The sequence below is a fragment of the Camelus dromedarius genome, chromosome 1, assembly GCF_036321535.1.
Source record: "Camelus dromedarius isolate mCamDro1 chromosome 1, mCamDro1.pat, whole genome shotgun sequence".
Taxonomy (NCBI): Eukaryota; Metazoa; Chordata; class Mammalia; order Artiodactyla; family Camelidae; genus Camelus; species Camelus dromedarius.
The window spans coordinates 45,844,633-45,860,312 of record NC_087436.1 but is presented as its reverse complement, the minus strand read 5'-3'; the positions used below and the strand labels follow the sequence as shown (position 1 = coordinate 45,860,312).

General features: G+C 38.5%; 1 protein-coding gene and 1 non-coding gene across 4 annotated transcripts in view; one reads left to right on the top strand and one right to left on the bottom strand.

Moving 5' to 3' along the window:
* The window catches only part of CFI (complement factor I), a 39,911-nt gene that overhangs the window by 13,027 nt on the left and 11,204 nt on the right, over positions 1-15,680 (bottom strand). For all 3 annotated transcript variants that reach the window (XM_031467745.2, XM_031467738.2, XM_010981079.3), the window contains 7 exons: positions 10,745-11,024; positions 9,063-9,216; positions 6,059-6,225; positions 5,103-5,213; positions 4,520-4,630; positions 1,262-1,285; positions 1,072-1,092 (listed from right to left, as the gene is read on the bottom strand). In XM_031467745.2, coding sequence (XP_031323605.1) covers positions 1,072-1,092; positions 1,262-1,285; positions 4,520-4,630; positions 5,103-5,213; positions 6,059-6,225; positions 9,063-9,216; positions 10,745-11,024 — 868 coding nt within the window. The remainder of the gene's footprint in view (positions 1-1,071; positions 1,093-1,261; positions 1,286-4,519; positions 4,631-5,102; positions 5,214-6,058; positions 6,226-9,062; positions 9,217-10,744; positions 11,025-15,680) is intronic.
* Positions 4,851-4,923, top strand: TRNAP-AGG (transfer RNA proline (anticodon AGG)). Its single transcript has one exon. It is a non-coding gene; the product is annotated as a tRNA-Pro (tRNA).

Sequence of the window (15,680 nt, the reverse complement as noted above, 5' to 3'; positions counted from 1 at the left end):
ATTACAGCGTGACTGTGGGGTGAGGGTCCATTACTGAGAAGGTAGAGAGTAAACTGTGAAAGATGAACACCACAGTGTGTTTTATTATGCTGCAGTGAGAAGCAGCAGATTAGATGGACACAGAGCAACATGGGCAGATCTTCAAAACATAATGCTTTTTTAAAAGATCAAAAGGAAATATAAGATCTCCAATACAATACTAAGTGAATTAAAAGTGTACTCTCACAAGACAATACACACTGAATAAGAATGCATAGAAACAAAAAGACATACACATCAACTCACATTAAAATGGTTGCCTGTGGGAAATGGGAGTAAGGTATAGGGCTAAAGGAACATGAATAAAGCAAGAGAGGGCCCTTGCCTGGACCAGAGATAATCAGGCATATCATTACCTCAACTCTTTGCACCTGATGTCCCAAGCTAGGAAGGAAGTAAGGGCAAAAGGGAGGGAAGGGGAAAAGGAATAAAGAAGAGGAAACAAACAAGAGAAAACAAAGAAACAAAAATCCCCAGCAGCCTCGGAAGGCAAAATGAAGGGCAGGAATACAAAGATACAGTTGAAATTAGCCACTTGGAACGTGGGTGAGCTTGAACATATAAAAATCTCCCTCAGAATCCTAAGACATCCTGAGGGAGACCATGAACTTCTGGTGGTCATTTTATATGAATAACGAAGAAAAGGATGACCCCAAAGAGCTGGAAGGTTTGGGGACATTTGGCTTACAAAAGTAAATAAGAAGGCAGCTATCATGAAAAGATGTCATCTTTCCTCTGGTGGCAGTTTCTTCAGGAGTCGCCTAGGTTTTGAGGACAAAGTAAAGGGAGAGAAGGGTGTATGGCAGAGGTGCAGGGAATGTACCTTTCGTGGCTTTTTGGTTAGCCGGCTGTGGGTTGCGAGAGTGAGAATGAAAGTTTACCACACCAGGCAGAGAGGCCTCTGCGCCTAAATGAATGTGAAAACTGGCCACATCATCCTCAGTTATTAGTTACCTCAGACTATAAGGTGACAGCAGTACCTGTGTTTTGTTTCAACTCTGCAATATCCCAAGAACTTAACAAAATGTTTACCTTGATCTGCATATAGAAGGCCTGAAAAAACAAAACCCAAAACAAAATATTTACCACAGCAAAGGATAATTTTTATTTGAGAAAAATACCTATCATAGCAACATATTATACATTTATCATAAAAGCTGTAATGCCTTATTCTTGTTTTCAATTCTATAATATAAATTTTATGTTATAAAAATAGATTTACCTTTAATTTCAGGATGTTCAGTTCCTAAAAAGAAAATGAAAAACTCACTGTAGCAAAGAGATCATTTTCACTCAAATAAAATATAAATCAATCAATAATATTTTGGATAGTATAATGACTTAAATTAGTACTTACAAAAAGATAAAAGGGAGCCATAGCATGCCATCTTACTTTGATTTTTAATACTGATTAACAAATGTTTCATCTTATATTTAAACACACAACAATTTCACCACAGCAAGGAACTCATTTTAACTTGGGTTTTAAAAAGAGATTCACATTTTAGATATATTTGAACATATACCCAACGGCAAATTTACTATTACTATACCATAACACAAAATTTATTTACTCTTTTAACTTATAATAATAAAAAGTGAGCTAATAAGGAATAAATGAAATTAAGATATACTCCAAACTTCCCTTGGTTTAGTGATTCTGATCTGTCCACCGAAAAGGAGAGATCAATGAATATATTAATATATTTATTTTACATCTCTGCTCTCACTTGCTGTTTCTTAGAGAGGGGAATATTAGAATCATTACTAAAATACAAGGCAGAGCTCAATCTAAAGATAGATAAAGTGAAGTAACAATGACAGTTGACTAAACGCATTTTTGATATGCATTTGAGAAATTAATAATAAAAGTAATCTTTATGTTACAGTTACTCCCTTGCAGTAGGATTTTTTTTTCTGATAAACTAACAACTTCTTTGATCTTAAACTTCAGAGTTTTAAATCACGAGGAGGAGAAGGAGGGAGAGAGGAAGGAAGAGGAGGAGAAAGAAGAGAAGAAACCCCAAGTATTATTATACTGAAGAAGTGACATCAAACTGTAGAGCTTCTGAGAAAGACAAATACTGTATGATCTCACTTATATATGGAATCTAAAAAACCCAAACTCATAGGAAAAAAAAGGTCAGATTTGTGGTTACCAGAGACAGGGACCGGGGAGTGGGGAATTGGGTGGGGAATTGGGTGATGGCAGTCAAAAGGCACAAACTTGCAGTTGTAAGATAAACAAGTACCGAGGATGGAATGCACAGCATGGGGACTATGGTTAACGCTGCTCTGAGGTATATCTGAAAGTTGCTTAGAGAGCAAATCCTGAAGGTTCTCATCACAGAGAAAAAATATTTTGTAACTATATGAGGTGACAAATATTAACTAAACTTATTGTGGTAATAACCTTGAGGTATATGTGTCAAGTCCATGCTTACATCTTAAACCTGTACAGTGTTGTATGTCAATTACATCTCAATGAAAGTGGGAGTGAAGGAAGCTGTCAAGTTTCATAGGCAAAAGTCATGGTTTACTGTCCTCCTCCCTGAAATATTTATCGAAATTTCTTTCTCTCCTCTGTTCACTACATTTAACGAACATAAAAGGATTTTGCTCAACTTCTTTATACTCTTCAAAAGAAATGATGTAATTTGAAATCCTAAAAAGTGTGTTTTTTAAGAAGTGGTATCAATGGAAAATTAAACAAAATTTCTTTAAAGTCAAATACTTGGTATACTAAGCAATTATACGTGTATAATTAATATCAGTGAACTTATCTATACATATCTTCAACATTTATTTAACACCTGTGTGGAAGGCACTTTACCAAGGACATTTGGAATATAAAAATAGATTCTGTTTTCAAGATGTTTACTTTTGAGAATGGAAGGTGAGACAAGCACAAAAATTCACCGTAAACTGTTATCAGTCATTCAGTAGTGTCCTGACATGGGACTTTAGCACTACACAAGAGGCTGTGGTGTCACTACCAACCTGTGCTCTGTGTCAATGCTTAAAATCACCCATGGTGGGAGTAATTCACACCACAGAAATTATCCAAAGCTACATACAAATCAGGGATTCCTTGTCCCTCTTCAAAGCCAATTGTTAAACACTTATCAGCCCAGCACTGGATAGGGTGCACCAGTGAGGTGGGTATGAATACACCCACTCCTCTGGCAGCCTTCCCCATCTCTGAAGAAAGCAGCAACATCCTTTCAATTCTCAGGCCAAAACCCCCAGAGTCATCTTTGACTGCTCGTTTGTTCTCATACGCGCATCCAGTCTATCAGCAAATTTTTTTGGCTCTAGTTTCCAAATACAGCCAGGATCTGACTGCTTCTTGTCATTTCCATTCCTCCCAGCTTATCCTAGTCACTATCATCTCTTCCCTGGATATCTTATTGCAGTAGCTTCCTGGCTGGTCGCCTACTTCTCCCCTCGCCCACGTACAGCTTGTTCCCTCCCCAGCAGCCAGAGTTATCTTGATTTAAAATGAAAGTCAGATCAGTCAATCCTCTGCTCAAAGTCCTCATTTCACTCACTAACAGGCCTCGTTTGATCTGCCCTCATCTCCCCCACCCAACCTCCTCTCCAGCCTCTCCTACTGCTTGTCGTTTATCTTTCACTACCCCCACCTCTAACCCCAGCCACACTAGCCTCCTGGCTGCTTATTCTGCAAACACACTGGGATGCTCCTGCCTGAGGAACAGTACCCTGGTTGTTGCCTCTGCCTAGAACACTCTTGCGCAGACATTCATGTGGCAGGTTCCACCATTCCCTTCAGCTCTTTACCCAAAAGTAACCTCAGCCAGTGAGCCTTCCCAGGCCACCTCATCTCAAATTTCAGAACTTACCCTCCTCCAGAGGGGTAATTTATACCTTCCTTTCTTGTTTTTTTTTTTTTTTTCTTAGTACTTATTATTTTACTGGATATTTTACTTATTTCTCTTATTTATTCTCTCTCTTCCCCTACTAGAATGTAAGATCTATGAAGGGGCAGGGTTTGAAATGTTATTCACTATTGTAACCCCAGCACCTAGAGCAGGACCTGGCACAAATAGTAAGAACTTAATAAATACTTATTGAGTAGATGAATGAATGTAATAAATTAGGGAGATTTTTTTCCTTCAGAAAGCATTGATAGGAAGTCAGTCTGTGTGGAACACAGTAGGTACTTAGTAAATATTTTTCACCTTTGGAGGTTTTCCAATGAGCACCAAAAAGCAAAAAGCACCAACTCACTTAGGAAATAATTAAATATCATTCTGCCTTTCTATGATGAGCTGCGTTTCATGGAAACAAAATACTTCTTCTCTATAGAATTCAGTTAATAAATGCAGAAGAAATGTTGAATTAAAAATTGCCATTTTACAGTCTCTATTGACAAACTGGATCCAGGCAACAATTACAAAGCCTCCTAAAACCCCTGGATCAAATAATGGAAAAAAGTAACCACAAAACTTTAAATTACCTTCACAACCAATTTCGTCTTCTCCTGTAATGCAGTCCACCTCACCATTGCACTTATACTGCTTTGGAATACAAACACCTGATTTACAGAAAAAACCTTCACCTCGGCACCCTATGAAAACATAAACAGAAGAGAGGTTTGTTTTTTTTTTTTCCAGTACTTAAAAAAAATTCATTAATTTACTTTGGGGTGGAAGTAATTAAGTTTTTATTACTATTTTTTTTAATGGAGGTCCTGGGGATTGAACTCAGGGCCTTGTGCATGCTAGGAACACACGCTACCATTAAACTTTATCCTCCCTCTTTTTTCATCCTTAAAATTGAATGAGGGGGGAGGGTATAGTTCAGTGGTAGAGTGTGTGCCTAGGATGCATGAGGTCATGGGTTCAATCCCCAGTACCTCCACCAAAAGTAATAAATAAATAGATAAACCTAATTATCCCTGCCCCCCAAATTTTTAAATAAAATTTTAAAAAGTTAAAAAAAATTGAATGAGATGGCATCTTATTTCAATGGTAAAGTTGTTTCTACTTTCTTAGTCAGAAGAATGCATTTGTGGGTTTAAAGGCTGGATTCATCTCTACCTTTACAGCACAGCTCATCACTCTGGTCTCCACAGTCATTGACACCATTACAGGCCTTCTTCTGAGGAATGTATTTCCCATTCACACATTGAAAGGAGTCTGTTGGAGAAACTGTAAAGGAGGAATTATCTTGGTGAAATTTATTTGTGGAATTGTGGGTGACATCTTTATCATGTTTGGAATAAAGGGGACATTAAAAAAAAGTCAGGCAGAAATGAAAGATGACATAAAATGCATTGGTGGTAACATTAACATAGTATATATGGTTAATAAGGAAAAGAAATGCCAAAGCTGACTTATGCAGGCCTTTTTATAATCTCTGAAGACCAGCACTTATTGTGGAGGACTGGCTGAGATTGGGGGAGGGGATTCAGGAATCAGGAGCCCTTGGTGTTCACCCATTCCTTTCATGCTACTGCACTAGTCTCACCCCCCACCCATGACTTACTTGGGCAGTGCCATTTACATATTGATAGTACTTATTTTTAGCACCAAAATAGGCTTTGGCCTTTAACACTATGTGTATGGCTAAAATACTCCAATGTCAGGATGGAGGAGAAAAGTGACAGTGACCACCTGGCAACTGAGGCACAGGTGTGGTCACTTCAACTTGTTAAAGGAAGGTGTGTTGACTGGACCTCTCAAAGGAGATGCAGAGTTTCTTCTAATGTTTAATTTGTGTTTGCTGTATCAACTTTGATTCAGATGTTCAAGGAAGCAATGGGGAGTCAAGCAACTTTACTACCCAAATAGGAACCTGCATAGAAGTAATATTTGAATGGCAAAAGGGTACAGTAGGGGGAAAGCACCAATTTTGGCTCTAAAACCCAAAATAGGATTTTGCCTTCATGTGCAACTGGCAACAGGATATCTGTCATTTGTTTGTTTACTATAGGTTTGGGGTGAAATAAACAACCTTGAAGGAAGGGAAAATATCAGGCAAGTACTCCACTAACCAGCATCCTCTGTGTAACACACCACACCAGCCAAACCCTCAGAACTGCTGGTTTCTCTCTTAGTAAAAGTACATTCAGCCAAACTGGTCTCTAATCCCCGACAGCGCACGTGTAGACATTCAGTGGAATTTATAGCAAGATCTCTTCTTTGAGTATAAAGAGCACCTCTGCAATCAAATATATGAAACATTAGGGTAGAAAAATTAGTACTTTGCATTTATAACCTTACTGTGGGAAGTAAGGGACTAGAGTAATTTCCTCTCATTTTCTATATTTGAGTGATAGATTGGGCAAGATGATTAAATTATCTGAGCTTCAATATCTTCAATATCTACAAAGGGAATGTAACAATCTCACCGCGTTTTGTAACGACTAACTAAAACAATCCATTTAAATGGACTGGCCAAAGTTCAAGGCATGGCAAGCACCCACAAATATTGGTTTCCTCTCCTCTGTTTCCCGTTAAGGAGGAATGCTTCTTCCAGACTCCTGATTCCTTTCCAACCAGAGATGTGTCATTCTTGGCCTCAACTTCTCTTCTCTAGGAAAGGGGGTGGATTAATTTGATCAGGGAATTTTGGAAATATAAATCAGTCAAGGTCAGCCCAGCACTTCCATTTTTTCCTTTTGGGGTCTTTTCCACCTGCCCCACGCTATAAGTCTTATCTGGTTGGCCCCATCATTACCTGGGATCTGGGAGATTAAGTTGGTTTAATTTTAGCACGTCCATTCTGCTTTTACACTAAGCTACATCCTCAATTCAGTCTTGACAGTACAAAGGTGCTATTTTGACATCTATATGTCATTGCTTGGACTTCTTAGTTTGTTCAGAATTTGTGTAGGTAAGAGGCTAGCTACCGCAATGACCCAATATCCTAGAGACAGTGAGTTACACTGAGCTATTCTTCCAGAACATTCAATTCTTTCTTGTTTTTCTCTAGAAGTTAATGAGGAAAATGGCTTAAAAATAAAAAGTTGAGCAAAGATGCATCAGGCAAAAGTAAGCAAAAATAAAGCAGTAATGGCAATATAAATATCAGATAAATTACAATGAAAGGAAACAAGAGAGCAATTAAAGGGAACAAAGAGTTTCAGATCCATAATGCGGATACAGTAGTCATGAAACTGCCAGACCGCATCAAAATATGAGAACAAATGAGAGCTATTTGGGGAAATCTGAGAGGTGAATAATCTGAAAGACTTCTTAACCTACAACTATCTAAAAGTACTAGATAAATGCCCTCAGTGAGCTTTTATGGAATTAAGGGAAATACCCACTGGCTAAAATCAGAGAATTCTGTCCATGAGTTTATAGAAAATATCATCAGAGCAAAATCAAAGAGTGAGAGAGTTTGCCATTAGGTTGAATCATGGTAGGTAGGTCAGAAATGGTGGAAAATCAGAAATATCCTATGGCTCAACTTAATGATAAAAGACTCACTGATGAACTACTAGCAGATGTGGTTTAGGAAGAAGAAAATTGAATCCAGAATGAAGGAGTGAGACGTAAGAAGAAACAACAAACCAAGAAGTTGGTAAAAATGAGGTACATCTGGGTAAGCACTGACCGAACAGCAGTAATGGTAATGGCTTATTACATAATGATATCACTTAACTTCAGGGATAATATAAGGTGGAACAAAATACTGAAAACTTGATAGTGTAATGACTTTCTTTGAATTATTCCTGAAGAGGGCAAGGACTGCCTAAGTCAAGAATTCATGGTATAAATGTGAAGATAGCCATTAAAAGAATAGAAATAGAATGTATATGATTTTCAAACAAGTGGAAGAAGAAAAGGGAGATAATTTAAAAAAACAACAGCAGCTTTATTAACCTAATAGAAATTGGACAAGGAAGAAACAGGAGCACAGAAAAAGCAGGGTAAATCATAAGCCCAAAATAAGATAGGAAAAATAAATTCAACAGTGTAAATAATCACAACAATATAAATGGACTAAACTCTTCAGAGAGTTATTGTCATATTGGATTTAAAAAAAATAGATATATGCTGTTAATAAAGGACACACTTAAAAGATAGACACAGAAAGCTTGTAAGTAAATAAATGGGAAAATATTTGAACAAAGAAGTTAACAAGCTTGCTTATTCTAATGGATAACATATTTATTATACAGAACCCTGCACATGAAACATTTAAAATATATTCAGCACAAAGCAAATCTTAACAAACATTTAAACAGTTATCATCATTTGGACACATTCTCTCACCACAATGCAATTAAATAGGAAATTATAACAAGGAGCTAACCAAATGCAAACTAACAAGTTCATTAGGAAAAAAAAAAAAAAAAAAAAACTTCTACATTATCCATCGGTCAAAGAAGAAATTACACTGAAAATTATAAAATATTTTGAACTGAGAAACAAATAAAATACCCACTTATGGAGGGTTATGGCATGCAGATGAAGCATTACCTAGAGGAAAATCTGTACCTTAAATGCTTATATTTGAAAATAAGGAAAATGGAAAATTGATAAGTTAGGCATTTAACTCAAGGAATTAGAAAAAAACAATAGAGAAAAGAGAAAGGGCCAAAGATAAGAGCAAAAGTTGAAAATAAAGAAACAAGAGACAATTTATAAATATAAAAATCAAAAACACTAATCAAATAGACAAATCTCTGCAAGATCAATCAAAAAAAAAGGGAGAAGGCATATATAAACAATATTAGGTATGAAGAAATGGACCTAATCATAGATGAGTAGAACTAGAGAGTAATGAACATATTTGCAACTGTCCGGATCAGCAAAGCACTGGCATCCAGATATCTGAGCAAACCTCCAGGTGCTCTGTGCTCAGCAGAGCTCTAAGTGCTAGTCATGAACACATTTCACCCTCATGACAACGACACAAGGCAGGTTGTTAACATTCTCACCTTACAGTTGAGGAAGTTGAAGCACCGAAAGATGGGGTCATCAAAAAAACAAATAGTTGTAACAATAAAATCAACCCTGGGAAAAGTCAGTGACACAAGCACTCACTGTTGAAATCCAAGATAGAAGCAGGCCACGTTGGCCTCCGTAATGCTCCAGCTTGTTCCACATACAAACATTTTCTCATCTTGGTCTGCAAGTTTTACTTCAATGGCTCCCTCTGAATCTCTTTTTCCATACTTCAAGGAAACACTAAATTGTCCTAAAATAAAAAAACAAAGAATGAGCAATGTTCAGGCATTTTCTCCTCTTGATTAAAAGCGTTTAAAGAATAGAATACATAATTTCAAATTAACTTTGAACACCATGAAGATTTTGAAAAATAATGGTAAGCAATCATTTTATGAGGGCTTATTATGTGTCAATAGCTGTGCTACTCAGCTGTGTAAGATAACATAAACCCTCAAGTCAACCCTCTGAAGATTAGGCTAGTATTTATCCCCATTTTTACACACGAGGAATCTAAATTTGTCCATTTGTTACACATGAGAAGTTACTCACTCACTCAAGTGGTGAAGCCAGGAATCTGAACCTATTATATTTGGAACTTACCCAAAGTCTGGATAAGTCAGCAAAACAAATAATGAAAATGTAAGAAAGGCTTATGTATTCTCATAGATTTAAGGCGTTTAATGCCTCAAGAGAACAAAAGCCTGACGTTGACAAAATAATCTTCACTATTGCTTTCCTCTTCTCCAACAGGTAAGAGAGATGGGCTCAGATGTCTTTCTTCCTGCTGTTCATAGTACCTGAACATCTTAACTCAGCAACACAAAAATATTTAGGCTACTGTGTGCTGGTGTATGTCATGGTACACTTACAAAGAATGTTTTAAGCATTCTTCTGTAAATTCACAAAGTATCTGTGACCACTGGTAGTGGAAGATGATGAGCTTGAGGTGTGCTGTCATAGCTAAAATTTCATGAGCACTTTCTGTATCCTGTTTACAGCACTTTATATACATCATTTTAGTTAATTTTCACAAAAGTCTTATGAGCTAGGAACTATTATTACTCACGTTTTACAGATGTGGAAACTGTGTTCCAGAGAGGTCACATAGCTAGTCAATAATCCAGGTGGGGCTTGGAGGGGCTTGTAAGCGAATCTGACTGACAGTGAGACCCTTAATCTTAACCACTCCACTAACCCACATATGAGGGTCCCAGCCTCCTCCCTATGTTAGGTACCTGGATGGAGTGTTGAGAAGCTCTGATCTGATGTGCTGAGTTTGCTAGGTTAGGATATGTCCTAGGTCAGCAGTGGCCTGAGCCAAACCTTGGATCAGGGCCAGTGGGGCTGGGGCTCGGGAGAGGGGTAGCAGCTGGTGGGATGGATGCTGGAAGAAATCATGGAGACCGGGGGTCCAAAGGGATTCCACATCAGTACCAATCTCATATAAAGCCTTTTTCGCTGGATTCTGAACCAGCTCAATAGCTTGTGAATAATCCCTTTAGCCAAGCAGAAGTGAGAATGGGTATAATTCTGCAGGACTGGGCAGCAGAGAGTGACACTGGCATTGAGGGAAAGACCAGCCTCAGGGCCTCATGCTCTGGACTCAAGGGCTGGCTAAATTCTGGTGATCCCAAATTCCTCTAGTTATCACCCAATTACTCCTGAGGGTCTAGGGAAGAATTTTGAGTTATCATAACATTTCACAGGAAAAGTATCTTCTAATAGGAAATATCACACACAATTACTTTCTGTCATAGAGTAAACTAGGCTTTTCCTACCTTCACCTGTGCATGGTCCACTTTTTAAAAACTTTGCCTCTGGACGAAGACATTCTAAACTCTTTTGGTGACAGTAAGTTGGGTAGCTTTTCCCGTTGGTTGAACACACCCTAGTACCATTCTTTGGGCACTGATAAGGAATTTTACAGGTACAGGTCCCCTCGATGCATTTCTGCCATGGTTGGCAGAAGACTTTATCACAGGAGAGATGCGTGTATTTTTCAGTTAAGCACTTTTTGTCCACAAGATCCTCTTGAGATGTGCCTGATGTCGAAGAGGGCTATAAAGCACAAGATAAACATTAACTTAGCAAAAAAATAAAATCTTCTTTTTGAAGACGAATACGTGAAGAAAAGGAACAAAACAGACTCACCTAATCTGCATAGATGAGGGTGATGTGGTCTGGTGATTTTTAGAATCAAACAAACCTGGCTTCTAGTCCCAACTTGGGCACTTACAGTTATATGGCCTTGAGCAAGTTACTTACCTTCACGAAACCTGAGTTTCCTCATCTGTAAATGGGGATATTATCTTCTGTTTTGCAAGGTTATTGCAAGATCAGAAATAAAACGTGTATAATGGTTGGCAGGTACTAGGGATGAAATCAGTGGCAGCTGTTATCCTAAAGCCAACATAAAATTCTGCCTTTGAGGAAATCAAAGAATCTCATCAATCATGTTAGGGGGTTGCAAATTTGGTGGTAATTACAGTCTCATGGAATGAACTGATGCATGAAATTGATTAATTCTATTAAAATGCAAAACTATTTGCTAAATTCCTACTCTGTGAAAAATCCTGCTAAGATGAACATGACATGGGCTCTACCTTCCAAGGGCCTGATATCTAGACAATAAGACAGAAACACACATAATAACTGGAGCACAAGGCAGACGGTGGCAAGTGATAAAACAATCATACAAATAAGACACAGTGCCCTTGGGGAACCAGAGTGTGAGACAGTAAGTCTTTCCAGGGGCATTTTAAAAGGCTTCATGGAGGATGGAGCATTTGAGCAAGTCAAGGAAGGTGCTAGCAGAGGAACGTGAGCAGTCCCAACCGATGGTCATACAGGCTTGTGTGTGCTTCCAATGGGGTGGTCACTGATCAGGAAACGGGAGAAAGGCAGCAGGAGTGGAGCAAGAGAACGATTTGGAAGGACCAAGAAAAAGTAGTTAGGAGAAAAAGCAATTAGGATTGGACAATTTAACACACGTAGGAGTTGACAGTGGTTTTAGGTTTTGAGGCTGCATGACTGTAAGGGTGCACAATGCCATTAATCAATACAGATATTAAGGTAAGGTAGAGCATTAGGAGTTTGGTTTCGGACCCGTTGATTCTGAGGCAACTGAAGGATGTGCCTCTGGAGATATTCTGTAGAAGGAAACGTGTGACTGAAGCTTGGAAGACAGATCATTAGCCCAGTTATCAGTTAATTCAGTGAATGAGTTAGTAAGCACCATTGTGTGCCAGGGAATAGCCTAAGGCTAGGATCAGAGGAAGAAAAGTCCCTGCCTAAGGAGCACAACGACCAGAAGAGAGACAGCCAAGCCTGATGACTTCACTGGTACAAATGGGCCAGGGATGCCTTTAGGACAGTGTTCTGGGTCCCTGGCCTGCCTAGGATGCTTGGGAACATCTCCATGAAGAGGAGTCTGGGTAGAGCTGATGGCTTTTCTGAGACCACTGAGGAGTCGTCAGCTGGCAGGGGTTGGGGGGTGGGCACTCCAGGTAGGACCGCGGGAAGGAGAACAGCAAGAAGAGTACGTTTGAGGCTGGAGAACAGAGTAAGAAGGTGGTGGTGGGGGTAAGGGAGAAGGTCTGAAGGGAGCCACTGAGAGACTGTAAGCAGGGAAGCAAATTTGCATTTAAGGAAGATCTTTCTAGAGATCAGATCAGACCGTTAGGCAGGCAGGAGGCCAATTAGACCTGCAGGAATCCAGAGGAAATACAATGAGGGCTGGGAACAGGCCAGTTGGGTGAAAAGCCAGTTGTGGAAAGCCAATGCTCTCTCTCTATCCCCTAGACACTCCCTTTGGAGGATGGGCGTCCTTTCTTCCAGTTTCCCTAGACCCCCCCCAGCAATAAGAACCCCTATCTCTTCTCAGGGACCTCTAGCTGTAGTAACAGTAAGCTAGGGCAGAAATGAATTGAACAATCTCTAAGTGCTGTGATGAAGACAAATAAAAATCAGTCAATAAAAAACCACATACAAATCTGTGAAAGCTGTGAAATTCATTCTATCCAACATGCTTTTCAGTAAACTTTATTAAATAGCCATAGAAACAAGGAAATTTGACACATTCGTCATTAACTACACTAGCTACACACTAATCTAGAATGAAATACACCAGTTACATACTTTTCATAGTTTCATGTGCCTCTTTTGTAGCACTTATTAGAGCCGAAAATTTTGTAACTTCTTAGCTCCTGTATCTTCCACTGACAAAGTTAAAGTGCCCTGACATCTTGGATTGTCACCCTTTTACATACCACCTTTCTCTTGAAAGAGTGATATTCTAATTGGGTGCAAGCAGAAAACAACTTGATTCTTTCCCACCTTGATCCCTTTCTGAGGTGTCATTTTTCCTTGATCTTTAGATAAAAACTGGGGAAATGTCATTAACTTTTCAGGCACACTTAGATTAAAGCAAAAACAAAAAATTAAGACTTTTGGTCCCAGGAACAGTCATGTAACAGCAATTACAGTGTCCAGTCCTGTTCAATCACTTAGATTCTGACCTTCACTCCAGGTGACAGCTTCCTCCCAGCTCGGACTCACTTCAGGGGTCTGGTGGGCCTGGTGTTATTCATTGAATGAATGGTGAACCCCCCCCCCCCAAAAAAAAACCCAACAAGGCAGAACAGAGGAGAATTTTACATTTTAGGAGCTGAAGATGTGGAACAAGCAAGAGAGACTTAGCTTTTCAGCCAGAGTGGTGTTGCTCATGTGTCTAATGCTGCAAAGAGCTTCAGAGGATGAAGGCTAAAAAAAAGGTCACTGAATTTGATGAACAAAGGTCACTGGGATCCTTTGAAGAAGTAGTTTTAGATGAATGTCAGAGGCAGAAACCAGACTTTGGTGAGTTGAGGCCAGAATGGAAGTGAAAAAATGGAAACAGAAGTATAGTTAACTCTTTTGACTGGTCTTGTGCTTAGACATGGAGACTAAACACAGGCTTTAAAAAAATTTCTGCTTCCTCTCCAAGCCCCATTAAGATAAGAATAAAAGAATTTTTTAAAAAGGCATGGCCAATAAGGCCAAAGAGAATGTGGAAAGGATTACAGACTAGAGATGTTATCAAAATGTTGGAAGCTGGAAAGCAGACATTCTGATGGTAATAGATTTAGCAGACTAGAGAGAATGGTAACCCAAGCCAAATGAGGGAAGTCCAGAAGAATAAAGCAAATTCACCCCCAGAGAACCCCATAAAAGCTTAGGAATTGGGGCATCTACTACTTCTGAAGAAGATGGAGTGGCTAAAAAAATAGATAGAAGCAAGAGTGAGATGGTGTATTTTACATTACAGGCAAGGATAATTGGCTAGTGATCTTATCTAACTGTGACCAATATCTATGCCCAACCAATTGTTAAATATTTTTAATACCACCATGGTTTTAAGCCTTATGGTATTATTTGCCTTTGTAAAATATATACAAGAATTAATTTTAAAATATTTTATTTTTATTTTATTTTTTTTTGAGGAAGGGAGGTAATTAGGTTTATTTACTTATTTATTTTAATGGATATACAGGGGATTGAACCCAGGGTCTTGTGCATGCAAAGCACATGCTCTACCACTGAGCTACACGTGAATTAATTTAATAAAAAAAAATTAAATGGAAAAGAATGTCATCATACTTTCAGTACAGAAAAGATTGTGTTAGGCTTTGAAGGAGAAAAAGTGGATAGGATAGTATCATAAAGGGACATAGTAAAGAGAGATTTTTGCTGTTAGGATAGGAGAGATTTCATCATGATTGGAGGCTAAGGCCAGGAATCTAACAGAATGGGAAAGACTGAAACTTTAAGAAAGAAGGAGCAAATTGTTGAAACAAGGTTGAGGAGGGGCTAGGAGAAGGTGTAATCAGAGCATGGTGGAAACAATTCTCTTAGAAATTCAGCAGTTTTCTATTTCTATAATTTCTTACTGTAAGTTGGAATCAACTTTATGATACTACTACCATTTAAAGTTTCAGGTTGATGGTACTGGCTAATACCAACACAGTGGCTGCTGCTGATGACAATAGCCAAAGGGAAGTTAGAAAATTACCAAGGGGCAAAAGCTAGAAACAGTCAAAGTAAGGTTTATCCACTGTGTGAAACATGATGGCAATAGGCTTTAACTGTAAAGGACTGGGTAAGTCACATTTGTCCATGGATTCTCAACATCTAGAGCCCTCGGCTGATGATCCTTCAGGAAGTTATTAAATGGGTTGGTAAATGCATCTGTACACCAGTCTTCACCATGGAGAGAATATGAACTCTGCCTCATACATTTACGTAAACCTATAGGGAGGCTGTTAAGATTAATCAGAAGCAAAATTATTTAAATCATCACTGAAATTATATTGACTTTGTTCCGTCCTTCCTTCCTACAATTACAGAGTCTACTAACAGTAGACATAACTACTATTATGTGTGTTGTTGATGGTATAAGGTGGGGTGGTGGATCTAAGCATTTTTTTTTAATGTTTATCTTTGTGGTAAATGTTAATACCATTTACTAAAGTCTTATTTAACTCTACTTCCAAGCAAATGGGAAGACTGCTTTCCTTCTTGTGGTTGGACATGGTGATGAATTAATTTGACCAATGAAATGTGAGCTGAAGTAACATATATTGGTTTCAGGTAGAAACATTTAATTGCCAGTGCTCAACAATGCAACTTGCTCTTGCCCTGCCATGATGATCATGGGAGCAAGCGTTGCAGAGAGAT